This window comes from Musca autumnalis, unplaced genomic scaffold (assembly GCF_047663935.1).
Source record: "Musca autumnalis isolate F117 unplaced genomic scaffold, ASM4766393v1 scaffold_4, whole genome shotgun sequence".
NCBI lineage: Eukaryota > Metazoa > Arthropoda > Insecta > Diptera > Muscidae > Musca > Musca autumnalis.
In genome coordinates, this window is record NW_027411977.1 from 55,137,578 (window position 1) to 55,153,502 (window position 15,925).

Below are 15,925 nucleotides of genomic sequence, written 5' to 3' on the forward strand. Positions count from 1 at the left end.
AAAATTCGCAGCATAAATAATTGAAATATGTCACGAATTTGTTTTCGAAAATTTTGCCTGGTAGGGAGAAGCATTTATGCTAATGCTAACGCTGCCCCTCAGTTGTGTGACCCGTGATTCTATATGTCGATAATCAGCCACCTTTAAAGTCTCCCAGGAACCGAAATTAAATAAGTCGATAGTTAGGCGGCTCTAAAGTCTATCAAGAATACAACAGAGCTGGTTAGAGGGCTTAAACCAAGTCTCACGGAACTTTGAACTCAGTTTCACAGAATTTCCGACTATATAAGTCGTTAGTTAGGCAGTCATAAAGTCTATCCGAAAAGTTGCAGAGCAGGTTAGAAAACTTGAATCTATTCTCACAGGATCCGTGACTATATATCGATAGTCAGGCAGCTCTATAGTGTATAAGAAAAGCAGCAGAGTTGATTAGAAGGCTTCAGCCAAGTCTCACGGGACCCTTACTATTTATGCCGATAGTCTGGGGACCCTAAAGTCTATCAGAAAAGCGGAAGTTTGTTAGAAGAATTGAAAAGTTGGTTGGAGGATTGACTATATAAGTCAAGAGCAAGGCAGTCTTAAATTCAACCAGGAAAGCAGCAAAGTTGGTTAGAGTTCTTGAACACAGTTTCACAGAATCATTGATTATATAATTCGATATTTAGGCAGCCCAAAATTTTATTAGGGAAGCAGCGGTCTCACAGCCTGAATCCAGCCTCACAGACCGGTCCTGTCCTATATAAGTCGATAGTTAGGCTCAGTAAAGCAGCGGAGTTGGGTAGAGGGCTTGAACCGAGTCTCTGTAGATATTCAGGTGGTCATGAAGTCTATTAGGAAAGCAGCATAGTTGGTTAGAGAGTTTGAACCTAGTCTCACAGGACCGTGAGTCGATAGTTAGACAGCAAAACAACCTATGAGAAAAGCAGCAAGGTATCCAGGAGCCATGATTATAAATGTCGACTTTATGTCGATAGTCAGGCAGCTCTAAAGTCTATAAGGAAAGCAACCGAATTGATAAGAAGGCTTCAGCCAAGTCTCAAAGGAGCCCTGACTATTTATGCCGATAATCTGGGGATCCTGAAGTGTATTAGAAAGGCATCAAAGTTAGTTAAAGAACTACAATCCATAGTTGGTTAGAGGGCTTGAACGCAGTCGCAAGGCTATAGGCTGCCTTTAAGTCTGTCGGAAAAGCTGCAGAGTTTGTTGGAGGATTAAACCAAGTCTCACGGAAACCGTGACTAAATAAGTGCACACTCAGGCAGGCAGAGTTGGAAAAATTTTCGCAGGACATCGTACTATATATTTCGATAATCATGCAACCCTAAAGTTTATTAGGAAAGCAACAGAGTTGGTAAGAGTCTTGAACCCAGTCTCACAAGGCCAGCGACTCTATTAATCTATAGTCAGGCTGCCCTGAATTCTATTAGGAAATCAGCATAGTTGGTTAGAATACTTGAACCCAACCTCACAGGAGTGTTACTTCGATAGTTAGTAAAGCAGCAGAGTTGCCCATGAAGGATATCAGGAAAGCAGCATAGTTGGTTAGAAGGCTTGAACGCAGACGCAAGGTGATAGGCTGGCTTTAAGTCTGTCGAAAAAGCTGCAGAGTTGGTTGGAGGATTAAACCAAGTCTCACGGAACCCGTGACTAAATAAGTGCACACTCAGGCAGGCAGAGTTGGTTAGAAAACTTGAAACAATTCTCGCTGCACATCGAACTATATATTTCAATAGTCAATAGCAGCTCTAAAGTTTATTAGGAAAGCAACATAGTTGGTTAGAGTCTTGAACCCAGTCTCAAAAGGCCAGCGGCTCTATAATTCTAAAGCCAGGCTGCCCTGAATTCCATCGGGAAAGCAGAAGAGTTGGTTAGAAGACTTGAACTTAGTCTAACAGAACCTCTGACTATATAAGTCAATAGTTAGAAAGACTCAAGTCTATAAAAAAGCTGCAGAGCTGTTTAGAAAACTTTAACCCATCGTCACAGGACCCGTGTCGATAGGCAGGCAGATCTAAAGTCCATAAGGGAAGTAGCAGATTTGATTAGAAGGCTTCAACCAAGTCTCACAGGACCCTTGACTTTTTATGCCGATAGTCTAGGGACCCTAAAGTCTATCCCGAAAGCGCCAGAGTTGATTAGAGGATTTACTATTTAAGTCGAGAGCAAGGTAGTCCTAAATTCAACCAGGAAAACAGCAGAGTTGGTTAGAGTCTTGAACCCAGTCTCACAGAACCATTGATTATATAATTCAATAGTCAGGCAGCCCAAAATACTATTAGAGAAGCAGCAACCTCACACCCTGAACCCAACCTTACAGAACCAGTGACTAAATAAGTCGATAGTTAGGATCAGTAAAGCAGCGGAGTTGGGTAGTGGGCTTGAACCGAGTCTCTGCAGATATTCAGGTGGCCATGAAGTCTATTAGGAAAGCAGCATAGTTGGTTAGAGAGTTTGAACCTAGTCTCACAGAACCGTGAGTCGATAGTTAGGCAGCAAAAAAACCTATGAGAAAAGCAGCAAGGTATCAAGGAGCCATGATTATAAATGTCCACTTTATGTCGATAGTCAGGCAGCTCTAAAGTCTATAAGGAAAGCAACCGAGTTGATTAGGAGGCTTCAACCAGGTCTCACAGGACCCCTGACTATGTATGTCGATAATCTGGGACCCTGAAGTGTATTAGGAAGGCATCAAAGTTAGTTAAAGAACTAAAATCCATAGTTGGTTAGAGGGCTTGAAGTCAGTCGCAAGGTGATAGGTTGCCTTTAAGTCTATCGAAAAAGCTGCAGAGTTTGTTGGAGGATTAAACCAAGCCTCACGGAACCAGTGACTAAATAAGTGCACACTCAGGCAGGCAGAGTTGGAACAATTTTCGCAGGACATCGTACTATTTTTTTTCGAAAGTCATAGATCCCTAAAGTTTATTAGGAAAGTAACAGAGTTGGTAAGAGTCTTGAACCCAGTCTCACAAGGCCAGCGACTCTATTAATCTACATTCAGGATGCCCTGAATTCTATTAGGAAATCAGCAAAGTTGGTTAGAGTACTTGAACCCAACCTCACAGTAGGAGTCATGCAGCCCTAAAGTTTATTAGGAAATCGAAAGGGTTGGTTGGAGTCTATAGTCAGGCTGCTCTGAATTCTATCGTGAAAGCAGCAGAATTGGTTGGACATGAACTTAGTCTAACAGAACCTCTGACTATACAAGTCAATAGTTAGGCAGACCTAAAGTCTAGTCTAGTCTAGGGTCCCTAACGTCTATCACGAAAGCGGCAGAGTTGGTTATAGGACTTACTATATAAATCGAGAGTATGGCAGTCCTAAATTCAACCACGAAAGCAGCAGAGTTGGTTAGAGACCCAGTCTCACAGAACCATTGATTATATAATTCAATAGTCAGGCAACCCAAAATACTATTAGAGAAGCAGCAACCTCACACCCTGAACCCAGCCTCACAGAACCGGTGACTATATAAGTCGATAGTTAGGATCAGTTAAGCAGCGGGTTTGGGTAGAGGACTTGAACTGAGTCTCTGTAGATATTCAGGTGGTCTTGAAGTCTATTAAGAAAGCGGCATAGTAGGTTAGAGAGTCTGAACCTAGTCTCACAGGACCGTGAGTCGATAGTTAGGCAGCAATAAAATCTATGAGGAAAACAGCAGGGTATCCAGGAGCCATGATTATAAATGTCGACTTTATATCGATAGTCAGGCACCTTTAAAGTCTATAAGGAAAGCAGCAGAGTTGATTAGAAGGCTTCAACCAAGTCTCACAAGACCCCTGACTATGTATTTCGATGGTCTGGAAGCCTTAAAGACTATTAGGAAATCGTAAGGAAAAATTGGTTAGAAAAATTTAAGAGTTGGTTAGAGGACTGGCAATATAAGTCGACAGTCAGGCAGTACTAAGTTCAATAAGGAAAGCAGCAGATTTGGTGAGAGGACTTGAACCCAGTCTCACAGAAACATTGATTATATAATTCGATGGTCTGGGCCCTAAAGGCTATTAGAACAGCAGCAGAGTTGGTAAGTGTACTTGAACCCAGCCTCACAATGTCAGGGGACCCGTGACTATATATGGCAATATTCAGACGTTCCTGAAACCTTTCAAGTAATGGGCCATTGACCCGCGAGCTTCCACTGACTGCAGTATGACTTTGCATGATATACCCAATATGGTAAACATGCCTTGGTCCAAAGACATAGTAAAATGGGAAACGAATTAACTGATAAAATAACTAGAGGGAGCTCTGAGCCGATCGATTTACCAACTGATAAATCTGTTAGGTTATGAATGTGCTACAACATTGTCAAACTTCTTAAGATCTTCCTTAATAAGGCCCACAACAGATGATATATGGAATCTGGATACAGAATATCCAAGGTAAACTGGTCTGGTATCTTCCAACGTGGAACAAAGCACACTAATTTGTTTCTTTCTATTTCAGTACTAACCATGGATGAATAATACAGCAATAACCTGAACACTTTTCCACCTTCAACTTTAGCAAGCAATAAGCACCCTCTATAGAAATCAATCCAGGATGAACACAATGGACCAATGGTTTCCGAGAGAAGTGGCGCTCTTGTGGTAGCTGTCGAACTCTGTACGTCGAATCCCTGTACCGTATATAGATTCCAACCTTATGCCCCCCTCAGGAATGTTGACATCCTGTCCCAATCCTGTCCATCTTATAGCCTCTACAGAGACTTCCGAAAATTGAATACACCCATGCCCAATATAATTTTGGACCCCCTACGAATCTATGAATTTCCTCTCCTGAAGTTTTTTCTTAATTCACAGTGTTACAAAACAAACGTTGAAAACCATTTTAACAACAAATATTGGTTAAAAAACTTAAACAAATTTCAATGAAGAGTATCGAAAAAAATTTAAGAAAATCCTACTTACTGTAAAATTTAAATGGTCCCCATGCATTATTCAGCGATAATTGATCTTGGTCATCTTGTTGTTGCGAACTTTGCTGGTTTTGTTCATGTTGATACTGTGGTTGTTGTTGCTGCTGTTGATGTAGTTGATGTTTTTGTAGCTGTTGTTGCTGATAATGAAGATGATTTTGCTGCTGGTGCTGCGATGCCACTGACAAAGCTAATGGCTGCATTATATGCTGAACACCTGATGTGTGTTGCTGCTGCTGCAAATGTGACTGGTGGTTAGTCGATGCCGTTGTGGTGGTTGCCAGTAATTGATCATTGTCATGCGAAAGCAGTGGATTCGTTGATGCCGTTGTTTGCCCTGTGGGACCTGCCATCAATGGTGATGACATTTTCAATTGCAAAGAACCATTTGTGGCTGCTGCAGCATATTGAGCAGCAGCTACAGCTGCTGCAGCCGCTTGTTGTTGTTGTTGCTGCTGGTGCTGTTGATGTTGTTGCTGCAGATAGATACTTAAGCTTGTGTGGTGGGGTGCAGTTGTGGCACCATTACATGTTGCCGCAGTTCCATTAGCATTGCTCAACATACTCTGTTGATGATGCAACAACATTTGTTGTTGTGGCAATAAATTGGCCATGGCTGCCATGGCAACAACGGCTGCTTGTTGCTGTTGATGATGATGTTGTTGTTGCTGTTGATGTTGTACCAAATGTTGTTGTTGCTGCTGGGCCATTGTTGCCGCCGCCATGGCGGCATTTAGGTTAGTGCTATTAACGGCATCACTCATGCTAACCATGCGACTGGAATTGCTCATGAGACGCTTACGCTTTTTCGGTCGTAACGAATTGTTGCGATTCATGGTTGATGCATAGTAGCTATCATAAAAGTAGTCCCTGTAACGAGAATGCGAAACGAAAAGTAATTGTTAGAAATCAATTTTTCTGTTTTCTGATCCCCATTAATTGAATTGTCAACACACAAAATTGTTTTGCCCCGAATAAAATGACCTACCATTTGTTGGAAACATAAGAAAAAAACTCCATGGTGAACAGCAACAATATTGGCTAGGCAAATAAATTGATGCGCTTATTGTCGCTCCATTTAACAAGACATTGTTTACAAATTACCATCCATTGGTGACCCTGCAAACATTTAGTCAACGAAGCATGTACCTTCTTCTCTTCATATCCTCCCCTTTTGATGGCTTGTTGCTGCTGAAAAACTTTGGCACTTTAACCCGACCAAACAAAACTGAAAACCCAAAACCGGAATTACCATGGCCAAGGGAAAAGTTGCCGGCAAATCAATAAATATTTATGGGGTGTTTTTCCAATGGCTTTGGGTGTTTTTTGTTGTTGCTGTTGTTGGTTTCAACAACTTCAACACAAGTGCTGATGGACGGACGCTTTGCCATTGCCATAGAGGTCATTTCAAAATTGTTTCCCATAGTTAGTGGCAATAGCCACCATCACGGTCATATTTACAGTAATACCAATACAAAGTTTGTTGAAAAATGTCGTATGGTCGGTTAAAGTTTGCTATCATCCCATAATGTCAATATTTGATTTTTGTTATTGAAACATTTCAGAATGTTGTTGAAAGACGAAGGGCAGGAACTAAGTGACAAGCGATACTTTTATGTTCGAAGTCTGAAGTAGTAGTTAGTAAATTCTCTGAACCCTTTACAATCAACTATTTCAGGTTCAGAAAAGTATGGAGGGCAGACAATGATTCTCTGTGCAAAGTAAAATGACCGGGTGACACAATGGTGATATCTGGCGAGATGTGACAATCTCCTCATATCCCCATAGAAGCGTCTTAGCTAATTGTGCAAAGCCGGCATTATCAACCGCCTATCTGAGCCATAGAAAGACAGGAGTGATCAGGACCAAACACTTGAAAACAATTGGTACATCACTACGGTGTAAGGAGTGTTGGTTGGTCGTCCGCAATGCGCCCAGTGGTCGCTCTTAATCCGCCGTAAAGGCACATATCTTGATATAACTCTCATACAAAGTGTATCTCGTAATTAATCTGAATGAAACGCACCTTTAAATTTTCTGTCTTGAGCTGGTAGATAAGCTATTTTAAAGGGTTCTCTTCTCTCTCCTGCATTATTTATTTCAAAACAGCAGAAACGCCTTTACCTTTAAACACTTGAAACATTCTATTCGTATTTTTATTAAACCCAAAAACTACAACCTAACATGTATCAAACATACTAACTAACAATTTCCATTAAGTGTATGGTATAGTCTACGAATTCATGTCCTCTCTGGACATGCCAATGGAAAATAATCGATGATTGATGAACTTTGGCTTATTGGCAGTGAAATATATTAATGGATTTCTACTGTGTGTTAGCATGCATGGTTGGCATTTCAGGACATTTACAACAATTTAACACGTAAGGACACTCATACATATGAATGTAGTTCCTAACTTCAATTCTTTCCAAATAACTAAAAGCTAGCTGGCTATTTATAACATAACATTTAATCAACAAACAAATATTCACACCCACTTGTAAGCAAAAAATTCTTTTAATTCAAGCCCCAAATTGTCCACATGTCCCACACACATACCTGACCCACTCTATCTCTCTCCACTCCACTAGCCCAAGTGAATTAACTAAAATGAACCGTTGAATTTTTTATATATTTGTTTAAATTAAATAATACAATTTCATGACTCACATGAGTGAGCATTTTAATTAAATTTCACATTTCAATGTTTGTTGGTGTACCAAACACACACACAAGGACAGGAGAATTTGACAAATTGACACAATGTTTCTACATGCCAGCGCCGAAACAAATAATCTTTCGTTTATGAGTAGCTTTAAGGACCAAACACTCACTATGTTCTTTGACTTTGTTTGCAAGATTGCCCGAAAAAAGCTCTCTCAATTGTCCATGTAAATGAGAAATAAAAAAAAAACATTTTGAGAAAAAAAAATTCATTCATATATTTGTTTGTTATGAAATTGTATAAAATGAACAACGAACTATGTGCTGATAATGTTTTAAGTAAATATTTACATGGAGGATGCTCTTTAACCAACTTTAAATGAAAGGAGCTTACAACTTGGAAGTTTTTGCAGATTCTGAACTCTCTGAACTCTGAACTCAAGAAAATGTTGTATCAGTAAAACTTCTCTACAAGAATGTCCTTTATGATATTTTTGTAGGTTTTTTAATTTTTGAGATATAGAAGTGCACATTGGGACAATTCACTGACTATATCGTCTCCTTATAAAACAATGTCATGACTGCAATTTCCCAACTTAAACTTATATATCTCAAAAATGGTACAAGCTAGGAAAAAATTACGAAAGCTAATCTTGAAGATAATTTTCGCAACTATAAGATTTTTTCTAGTCCCATTTCGATAAGACTTGCCGTTTTCAAGCAAATCGTGAAAACCTAACAAAAAAACCTAAAAATGTGACCTGAACTTCTATATCTCAAAAATGGTAAAACCTAGGAACAAATCATGACATTCAATTCTCTAGAGAATTTTCACAGCTACAACATTTTGTTTAGGTCCATTTCAATAGGACTGGCATTTTTCAAGCAAAATCGCTAAAACCTAAAATAAAACTAAAAATGTAAACATTGACCGCGTTTATTAAAAACTCCATCCAGCGATACTTTCTTGTATTTATTATACCCTCAGCCTTTAGGCTAAAGAGGGTATTTACACTTTGATACGACCAAAAATGTGCCTCATCGAAATAATGGTTTTAGACCCCAAGTATGTTTGTACGATATCCGTTTCAGACAATTTTGAGTAGATCTAGCAATGTCCGTCCGTCTGGCAGGCTGGTGCGCACGATAACTCTCGAACGGATCAATCGATTCGGTTCAAATTTTGGGTAACCAAATATTTTGTCCAGATTCGATTTAAGTTCGAAGATGGGCCATATAGGTCCACTCCTTCAGGTACCTCCCCCACAAATGTTCAAAAATTGTGGCAAAACTTGTGTGCACGATAACTCTTGTAGGGAATAACCGATTTGGTCCATACTTTGCACATACTGTAATTTCTATCAAACTTAGATGAGGTTCCAATATGGACTCATTCGGTCCACTCCTTCGGGTACCTCCCACACAAAATTTCGGAAAAGTTCAGTTTAGGACCTGGTCTCGAATCACTTTGATTTTTGTTACGCAAGTTGTATTCGCTGTCCTCTATACGACGCTGTAAGTTTTATTAGGGTCAAGTCCATACTTCCTGAGAAAATAGCCTAAAAGTTGAAAAACAAACACTATGACACCATGTTTATGAGTGGAAACACAAGATAATTCTCGAACGGAAATGCCGATTCCGGCCAAAATTTGGCCTTCGTAATATTGTTTTCAAACTTACTTTAAGTTCGTAGATAAGCCATATCGGTCCACTCCTTCAGGTACCTACCCCACAAAAGTTCAAAAATATTCGGAAAAATTGTGCGCACGATAACTATTGATGGGAGTGACCGATTTGGTCCATACTATACACATTCTCATAATATCTACCAGATATAAATCAGGTTCGAATATGGACTATATTTGTCCACTGCATCCCGTACCTCCCACACAAAATTTTGGATAAGTTCACTTTAAGACCTGCTATTGAATCACTTTGATTTTTGTTGAAGCAAATTACATTCGCTGCCTCAATTACGATGGTAAAAGTTGTTTCAGGGGCAAGTCAATACTTCTTGAGAAAACAGCCCGCAGGGTGTAAAAACCTCCTATGACACCCCCATGGTCTATGTCGGTCCATTCCTTTAAGTACCTTTTCCGCAAAATTTTTGAGCTTTAATCCTAATCAACATTTTTGTCGGTTCGACCAAAATTTTGAAACCCCCTAAATACATAAGTTTTTTGTGAAAAAAGTATTTCAATTTGCACAGGCTGAGGGTATATCTCTGTCGACAAAGCCGACTGATACTTTTTTACTAGTTTTTTTTTTAATTAGTTACATTGCTGTTTCAGAATCCGCAAAAACTTCTTTGGGGATATAAAACATACCCCCAGAATTTTGTCGGTATAGGTCCACACATTAATATAGCCCCATTGAACGGTTTTTTACTTGTTCCATTTAACTTTGTTGACTTAAGTTGTTTTCATTGTAACAGCTGAGGTACAGTTGAGCCCAAAACTCAAAGCTTTGCCTCAATTGGACATCAATAATGTAAAGAAGTTTCCATTATTCAAGAAGACACGTTGTGTGTGGAGCTGGTAATCAATATGGGAAAGGGGCTGGAAAACTCTGGATGGCTCTACCGACACTATAAAAAGGAGTGTGAAATGAGAATGGAGATCAGTCGATAAGCCCTGAGAGCACGTGATTGGTAGCAACCATCGGAGCCACCAGCAGATTCGCCACGCCCACTATATAATACAATGAGTAACCTTTAGGTGCTGTTGTGAAGCCTTTCCCAATCAACCGTACGAGGGATGCACGATAACTTCTGGCCTAACAATGAAAACGCGAATATTTATCATCCAAAATAGTAAAATTGTTTTCTTAAATAGTTTCCAGCATAATTTATACACTTTTTCATGCGCTCAAACCAATTGTTGCAGCACTTTTTCCACTCCGATTGAGACACCTCCAAAACATGGTTTTTGAACGCTTCAACAGCATATTCTGGCGACAAAAATCGTTGACCACGCATTTTTTTCTTGATATAAGTGCCAAATTCCACATGTGAAAAAGTAAGCCGCGTAAAAACATCATGAGGCGGACCGGTTAAAATGACAATGCCATGTGTTAGGTATTTCCATAACCTTTCAAACGATAACCACTTTGCAGTAACCGGGTCAGTAGAACCGGGTCCGACCCGGTTTTAACCCATATATGCCCAATGTCCTATATATAGGACACACAAAATTCTTGCTAGTTTGGTATATCACGTTTATCAAAGTACTTTTTATTTTATTGATATACTCAGTACGAGGGATACTATGTGATCGCATTAGTTTGAACTACTATTTTTGAGTTGTTAGTTTTATTTCTTCGAAGGTGCCATCCATCGCTTAGTTTTAACAATGATTTGCGTTATGACCGTTTGACATTGCCTAATTTTATAAGAAAAAAAAACACTATGTGTAACCTGCTATCAAAAAACCTTAACTAGATGCCGAAAATGTGACTTTGGACTACATGCCAAATGTTTTGTGTCATATAACACCCATAATAACACCTTGTGTCCAAAAGCGGCCCAAGGCATATTTATATTAGGTAGAAGTGACAATAAGCGGTATACATACCTTTTTTGTAACTTTAGTTTTCAAAATGTGATAGATGTGATTTGAAACTTAGAAATTTGCTACCATAAAATACTGCTTTTCATCCTAAACGTGTAATAAAAATGACATACTCGTTTGACCGTTCTGAATGCTTTATATGTATTTACATTTTGATTCAAATTTGTTCTCTTTTAGAGGAATTATATATTTATGTTTTTCCCATGGCACAATTATCCAGGTAGTGGCATCGTAAAATTTTCAACATGTTATGTCAAAACTTTCTTTATGTTGTTGGGGAAATAACAACAAAAATAATTTTTTATAAAGGGATTTGACTTTTCATATTTGATCAGCTGGTGTGATACCACTACCTGGTAGTTCTGCCATGGTTTTTCCAAAGAAATTTTTTGGAACGACCCTATTTTTCAATACCTTCTTTGACAATTAATTTTCAATAACAACAAGGTTTTTTGGAAATTTGTTAGTTGTTGTGGCATAAAAATCACTTTTTCAACAAAAATTTTTTTTTAAAAAAACTTATAAACAAACAACTATTTTTTCACATTTACTTCCAAAACAATATAAAAATACTTTTAAAACAAGTAAAAAAGTATCAGTCGACTTTGCCGACAGAGATATACCCTCAGTCTGTGTGGATTGAAATATTTTTTCCCCAAAAAAAACGTATGTATTTAGGGGGTTTTCAAAAATTTGGGCGTATGCAACGACGAAAGTATGGATGGGATTAAAGTTCAAAAATTTGCGGGGATATCGATAGATAGGGCTTTTTTATCAGACTAGCCTAGGAAAAATATAATATCGCTGTAAACAGGGTCACTAGAAAAACCATCGGTAAAAATATCCAAAGGATTCTCGAACCACACAAAAATTTTGAACATTTGTGTGGGTAGTACCATATGGATCGGATAGATATGGCCCAAATTTATATATAGACTAAGTTTCGACAATATTAGAGATCCGTTTTAGCGAATATTTTCGAACTTTTGTGGGATAGGTACCGGAAGGAGTGGACCTATAAGCACAACCGTCGAATTCCATCTAATATCCGAAGTAATATTACAATATCCACAGTGTGGACGAACGCAGTATTCGGTTCGAGCTCTCCAGCCACTACATATGGTGCCGTAGGGATTTTTTACAACTTTCGGCCTGTTTCCTCAAGAAGTATGGACTTGCCACTGAAAAAAATTTTTTTTCGAGAGCAGTCTAAAGTGAATTTATCCAAAATTTTGTGTGGGAGGTATACGAAGAAGTGAACAAATACAGTCCATATTCGAACCTGATCTATATCTGGTAGATATTTTAGGATGTGTAAAGTATGGACCAAATCGGTCACTCCCATAAAGAATTATCGTGCGCACAGTTTTTCCGAACATGTTTGAACTTTTGTGGGGGAAGTACCTGAAAGAGTGGACCGATATGGCTTATCTTCGAACTTAAACTAAGTTTGCACAAAATATTACGAAGACCAAGTTGTGGACCGAATCGGTAGATCCGTTCGAGTGTTATCTAGCGCTCCAACCACTATACACGGTGTCATAGGACTTTTATGTACCCATTTTCTCGGGAAGTATGGACTTCCCCCTGATGAAACTTATACCGTCATATGGGTGGCAGTGAATACAAGTTGCTACAACGAAAATCAAAGCGTTTAGAGGACAGGTCCTAAACTGAACTTTTCCGAAATTTTGTGTGAAGGTACCCGAAGAAGTGGACTGATTGAGCCCATATTGGAACCTCATCTAAGTCTGGTAGAAATTTCACAATGTGCAAAGAATGGATCTAATCGGTTACTTTCTTCAAGAGTTATCGTGCGCACAAATTTTCCGAACTTTTCAAAATTTCAACAAAAAATTGAAGAGTTTTCGATTGTGTCGTTCTCGTTGGGCTTTCGATTACACATGTGGTTTAACTGGGCTATTATTGCATAAAATTAGTCTAGCACGGAATAACTCAACTAAACACGCTCCGATTTTGTTGTACTTTTTTAAATATGGGTACAATTTCGCACTTTAAGGAAGCATATATTTTTTGGGGGGTCAAAACCGGTTACTCTGGTTATTTTAGCCGTTTCACCTGAATATTTGCGTATTTCCCTTATAAGTGATGTGTTTTTTTAGAACCCCTGTATCTCAAGAATGGTTCCTTCTAGCAAAAATTTATAATAACCAAACTTGTAGACAATTTTTCTATTTACAATATTTGCTCCAGTCAAGTTTTGATTAGACCCACTGTTTTTAAGAAAAAATCCGAAAACATGGCGATCTGGCAATGTCTGTTCACGCACGGCCTAATTTTTTTGTTTGGCACGACGGCCGTATTTGGGCGATCCTCACGACCTTCGTTTTTTAACGAGTGCCGGTCACAATTGAATTTATTAAACGAGTTTTTCATAGTGCTCTAAGATGGCCCTTTATCGACATACAAAGACTTAATTTGATCGATTCACTCTTGCCGTGATTATCCACGTCGAAAGTTGTGAATAATGATCGGACGAAAGTGTCTCAAGTAAATTAATTTTTTTTTGCAAAGTGACTTTTTCAAGACGCTGCAGCCCGCTGTAAACAACAGAACACATGATCGTATGTCAAACTGTCCTAAGTGCGTTTAGGCTAAAAACTGTCAAATTTTCCAGTGCAAATGGCGCCTATATGACATTAATATCGCCCGTTGACTATGCAAATACGTCTGACAGTGCATAAAATTCACCTTTTGTATAAAGAGCCCGAGCATTCCAGTTCCTGATTCGCTATGTGTAGAATACAAACACTCTCGACTACTTCATTGGATTACCCTCGTATGAACTGACCATGAAATATATTCCCTACAATGTGTCATATTCAAAACGAAAAGAAATGCGAATCTTTATTTACATGTCATTAAACATTTTTGGAAGTACATACATACATATGCATGCATGTCTAAGGGCCAGTATACGAATCATTTCTTGTTACTCGTTACAGCTGTATTGTTGGGAAAGCATTTTTTGACTATAGCTGCTAGAACAACAGGAATTCCACTCACCAACTCTTTGAAAGCACTGCCGCCACACTAAAGCTAGATGGCGGCCGGTAGTAAGAAGTTAAAAATAAAGTTCAAATTTCTGTTACATATATGTGCATATTTATGTAGTATACGACTGTTGTTGTTGCATATTTTGCTATTTTCATCAGTTGTTTTGTTGTTGTTTTGTTCCTTTCGAAACAGTCGTCATTTGTTTGCTGGGGTTTTTGGTATGGCAAATAACAAACAATACAACAATTCATCACTTAAATGTCTTTCTCTTTTTGCGGATGGCGATGTGTTTGTGTCACTGGCAATTTTTCCAGTGAGTCCAGCAAAAATTCCCTTATTTATTGTTTCAACAACCGGCTAGTAACATTTTGTGTGAAGTTCAGAGTTCTTCAACGAATGAAATAACTAAAAGTAGTTGCCTTGCTTGCACCAACGAAAAAAAACGCTAGCCTATTTTATACGATGACCTCAAGTTCATCAGTAGTTTAGCGCCAGCCAAAATTGTTGGTTGTTTTGCTTGCTTGTTTGACCCATCCATGTATGAACAACATGACCATAATGAAAACGTATGGGCTGGAGTGTTCTGTCAACACTACATATGTATTGTATATACTTGTATGTAGTAACCAAAAAAACAAAACAAAAGCGTTGACATTTGGCAGTTGATGGCCAGGATAATGATGACAGTTCGGAGAAGGCAAAAATAACTATATGCATACGATGGCAGATACCGTGCTAAGGGAATTTGATATATAAAGAGTTTTGTGGTGCATGTAATTACCTATTACCACCCACATATTATTGCCACCTACTTATTGGAAGGTTAAAATTTATTAATCACCTCCAAAGTCCCCTGTTTCCTTAGCTTGTCTATATTACCCTCGCAACCTGGACTAACAGAGAAATTACGCATATTTTGTGTCCTACAGTGTCCCACAAAGCTGCAATGTTTTGCATGACAAGTTCTAGGGAAATATTTTATAGCAGCGGCGGAAAAAAAAACAAATGAATATGTATTCTGTAGCGGACACAGTAAAAAGTCAAACAATATTTTGCATAGTTTACAATTTATAACTTTTGTATTGTGCAAAAAACAGTCGTTGTTTTTATTAACATACCTCGTCTATGGGTTATTTTCGTAGATTTCATTCAAGGGCTTTTTTGCATGTGTGCTGACCCCACCAATAGCCCGAAAATTGCAGTTTTTTTTTATTTCTTACATATTGTACAGAATAATGAAGTATGGCCTCTACTTACCAATCATTGCCAGTTTTATTAATATTTTGCCGTTTACGTCCCACTTGATGAGCTTTGGGTTCGGCCACCATGTTGACATCTAAAATTGTTTGCAAAATAGCCAGCCACATGAAAATGAAAAACAAAATTGAAAAAAGTTAAATTTTAATATGGAACTATATGAAAATAACATATGAGTGTTTTATTGTTTGTTGGTTTTTTTGGCTGTTTTTTTTTTTTTTTATTAAGAACTCCTTCCTCCTCCATATTGCAAAACCACCACATAAAAAAAGTTCCACTTTGTCTCATGTCGTTTTTATATGATTTATCATTGTAAGGCCGTTGCAGCCTGCCTTTTGTTTTGAAAGCGTAATATTTATGGTCAGGGTGGATGATGATGATGATGATAATACACACATTTAAGAGCAATGAAAAGTTAGAGAGTCAAACACAAAAAGTTTATAACAAAAGTTTCGAAGGTTTTGCTTTTTTATTGTCAGTTCAAAATTCACATTCAAA

At 38.3% G+C, this 15,925-nt stretch overlaps 1 protein-coding gene across 1 annotated transcript in view; it reads right to left on the reverse strand.

Moving 5' to 3' along the window:
• The window catches only part of LOC141401660 (uncharacterized), a 225,929-nt gene that overhangs the window by 14,445 nt on the left and 195,559 nt on the right, over positions 1-15,925 (reverse strand). The window contains exons 4-5 of the mRNA XM_073981998.1: positions 15,428-15,506; positions 4,908-5,785 (exon numbers count right to left, since the gene is read on the reverse strand). Of these exons, the coding sequence (XP_073838099.1) occupies positions 4,908-5,785; positions 15,428-15,506 (957 nt within the window). The remainder of the gene's footprint in view (positions 1-4,907; positions 5,786-15,427; positions 15,507-15,925) is intronic.